At 46.8% G+C, this 3,327-nt stretch overlaps 1 protein-coding gene across 1 annotated transcript; it reads left to right on the top strand.

The window, feature by feature from the left end:
* The first annotated feature begins 1,386 nt into the window (after positions 1 to 1,386).
* LOC137987474 (uncharacterized) lies at positions 1,387 to 2,751 on the top strand. Its single transcript, XM_068833721.1, has one exon. The coding sequence runs from the start codon at positions 1,387 to 1,389 to the stop codon at positions 2,749 to 2,751; it is 1,365 nt and encodes a 454-aa protein (XP_068689822.1).
* The last annotated feature ends 576 nt before the right edge of the window (positions 2,752 to 3,327 follow it).

Genomic DNA, 3,327 nt, shown 5'->3' with positions numbered 1-3,327 from the left:
CCAGGTTTTTTGAATGACTATCATCCCAAAAAATGGGTTGGATAGCCCAAGATTTTTGTATGACTATCACCCCCCAAAAAATGAGGTTTTCTGAATGATTACCACCCCAAACAAACTGGGTTGAATAGCCCAAGTTTTTTTTTGAATGACTATCATCCCAAAAAACTGGGTTGGATAGCCCAAGTTTTATTGAATGACTACCACCACAAAAAATGGGTTGGATAGCCCAAGGTTTTTTGTATGACTATCACCTCCCAAAAAATTGGATTGGGTAGCCCAAGTTTTTTGAATGACTACCACCCCAAACAAACTGGGTTGGATAGCCCAAGGTTTTCTGAATGACTACCACCCCAAACAAACTGGGTTGGATAGCCCAAGTTTTTTTTGAATGACTACCACCCAAAAAACTGGGTTGGCTAGCCCAAGGTTTTTTGACTGACCATCATTCCAGAAAATGGGTTGGATAGCCCAAGTTTTGTTGACTGACTATCATCCCTAAAAATTGGGTTGGATAGCCCAAGGTTTTTTGAATGATTATCACCTCAAACAATTTGGTTGGATACCCCAAGTTTTAGATTGTTTTTTTTTTGGCCTGCAGCCCTGCCAGGACACCATTGCTGAGAAGATCTACAGTGAGATTGAGCAGCTATGGTGCAAAGACGACAAGTATGAGCTGGTGAGGGATGCTTTCTCCAAGTGTAGAGACTGCAAAAAGTGGCTGTATGTGAATAAGAGGTCCAGCTTGAGAGCTGATGATGTACAGGGATGTATGAATGTGGGCTGCACAAGCCACAGGCCTGGAAAAAAATCGAAAGGATTCATGAAGGCCCTGAATGACTCTGGCATGCTGGTAGAAGAGTTCTGATGAGAAAACATGTAGTTGAAAATATGGTTGATAAAAAAAAAGTTGTTGAAGAAATGGTTGGAAAGCCACATGCCCAGAGGTTGGATAGCCCATGTACCATAGCACAGCTTTGGCACAGACCTTCCTGTGAGTTCGATCCAGGAGAAAAAAAGTTGCTGGTTGTGCTGGGGATGGGTTGGAAAGCCCTGGGTTGGGGTTGGAGAGCCCTTGGTGGTTTCAAAGCAGGCAGGGGTTGGACAGCCCTCTTCCAAAAATAAATGGCAGTTGTGTCCAGAAGGGTGTGGGGTTGGATAGCCCCAGGTCTGTGAAGAAAACTGTGGGGTTGGAGAGCCCTATTTCAAAAAAAAAGAATTCATTTTTTTTAAGGATTGGCAAGCCCAAAAAAAACACCAAAAAACACGAAAAAATCACATGAAGACACATGAAGACCCATGAAGACCCATGAAGACCCATGAAGACCCATGAAGACCCATGAAGACCCATGAAGACCCATGAAGACCCATGAAGACACATGAAGACACATGAAGACCCATGAAAACCCCAAAAAAAATGAAAAAATACCTCAGGATTTTCAGGCCCAAGCCCAGCAACTAGACCAAAGTAGCAAAAAGGAAATGAAGAAGCCAGCTAGCTCAAATGCAGTTGCAAAGCAAAGCCTCAAAAGGCCAGCTAGCTTGAAACCAATTTTGAAGAGGCCAAGCAGCTCCAAGTACCAGAATGCCACCAAGAAGTTGAGGAAAGAAGAGAAAGAAGAACCAGAAGGAGCAGAAGAAGCTGAAGAGGAGGACAAAGAAGAAGACCAAGAGGTTGAACCAGAACCAGCCCAAGGCAAAAGGAAGCTCACCAAGAAGGCCTTGAAAGACCACAACTTGTTTGTGGATGAGATTGCTGCCCAAGCCCCTACTTACAAAGAGTTTGAAACTTTGTTGGCCAAAGGAGACAAGAACATGGTGATGAGGCTTTGGAAGCAATTTGAAGCGAGTAGAAAAAGCAACAACCAAGAAGAGACCTTCAAAGAATTGACCTCTGGGTCTGGCAGCCTAGCAAAGAAGAAAGAACTGCTGAGGAGCTGGGTGCTTGATGGTGGTAAGCCAGCCAAGCACTTCAAAGAATGCTGCCAAAGTTTCAAGCTGAGCCAAGGCCACAGCTTGGAAGGTGCATGGCTTAGCAAGAAGCAGGCTTTGGATGCCATTGGTCCTGAGGAGCTGAAAGCAAGAGTGATGGCAGGGACTATCCAGACAAGAAGAAACAAGCAGGACAGCAGATTCTGGGAGTTCAGGATTCAGACTGAAAAGGATAATCTCACAACCACTAAGGAGATCCACAGCAGGATGAAGAGTGATGTGGCAGCACAGAAGGAAGAGGTCCTGCAGTTTGATTCCTTGTTCAAGGAAGATCTGACAGCTGCTGATTTCAGCTTGGCTGCAAGCTCCTCCCAAGCCAAAGGTGTCAGTGATGACTTGGCCAAAGTGATTGGCTTGACCAGAGAAAGAGATGAGAACAAGTCCAAGCAAGACAAGGAAAGCAAGTGGGAGAAAGAAAGCAAGATCAGCTCACAGTCGACCAAGGCCACCATGGAGAAGCAATTGATGAAGTTCAAAGCAGAGGTGGCAAAGGAGGAGTCTTTGCTTGAGACTGTTCTGGTGGATGCCAAGGGGGCTTCCATGGAGCAGAACAAGAAGCTGGCCTTGAACAAGGCTGTCAAAAAAGAGATTGCCAACCTCACCTCCCAGAAGGCAGAGCTGGCAGCCATGTTGAATAAGAAATCGTTGAAAGTGGAAATGGTGAAGGAGGCCTTGCAAGCTGCCTTGACAACATTGACTTCTGCAAAGAAGATGAGGGTGGGTTGCCAGAAGTCTCTGAAGGGAGCAGAAGATGCTGAATGAAAAGCTGGCTGCGCAGGCTAGAAGAAAGCTAGCTGTGGCCATGAAAAGGACTTTGCTCTGGGCTGCTGTTCCTGCAATTGCCATAGGGTTGGACAGCCCTTTCTGTTCAAGCTGCATGTGGGGGTTGGGTAGCCCTTGTCTGAAGGCAACAACTGCCAAAGCCCACATGTGGGGTTGGATAGCCCTTTTGTGAATGCCACCAATGTGGGGTTGGATAGCCCTTTTGTGAATGCCACCAATGTGGGGTTGGATAGCCCTTTTGTGAATGCCATCACTGCCAAGGCCAGAGCCACATGTGGGGTTGGACAGCCCCTTTGTGACAGCCACATGTGAGGTTGCCCCTCTTTGAAAGCAAGTGTGCTGGCTCCAATTTCAACTCTCCACAGAACTTCTGGCCCAAGAAGCTTTCCAAGTAGCTGTTGATCCATGGAGCCAGCCCAGAAGAAGATCAAGCTCAACCCTGTGAAGGCTGCTAACTGTGAGTGGCAAGAGCTGGTGGCTGCTGGCTGGGAATTAGACCCAACAGAAGATTCACAAGTGCTGCTACCTCCAGGCAGCCCCCCAGATGATGGAGAG

This window comes from Montipora foliosa, unplaced genomic scaffold, assembly GCF_036669935.1.
Source record: "Montipora foliosa isolate CH-2021 unplaced genomic scaffold, ASM3666993v2 scaffold_354, whole genome shotgun sequence".
In the NCBI taxonomy this organism is placed as follows: Eukaryota; Metazoa; Cnidaria; class Anthozoa; order Scleractinia; family Acroporidae; genus Montipora; species Montipora foliosa.
Note: the sequence above shows the minus strand (reverse complement) of the source record. Positions and strands in the feature narration are given on the sequence as shown.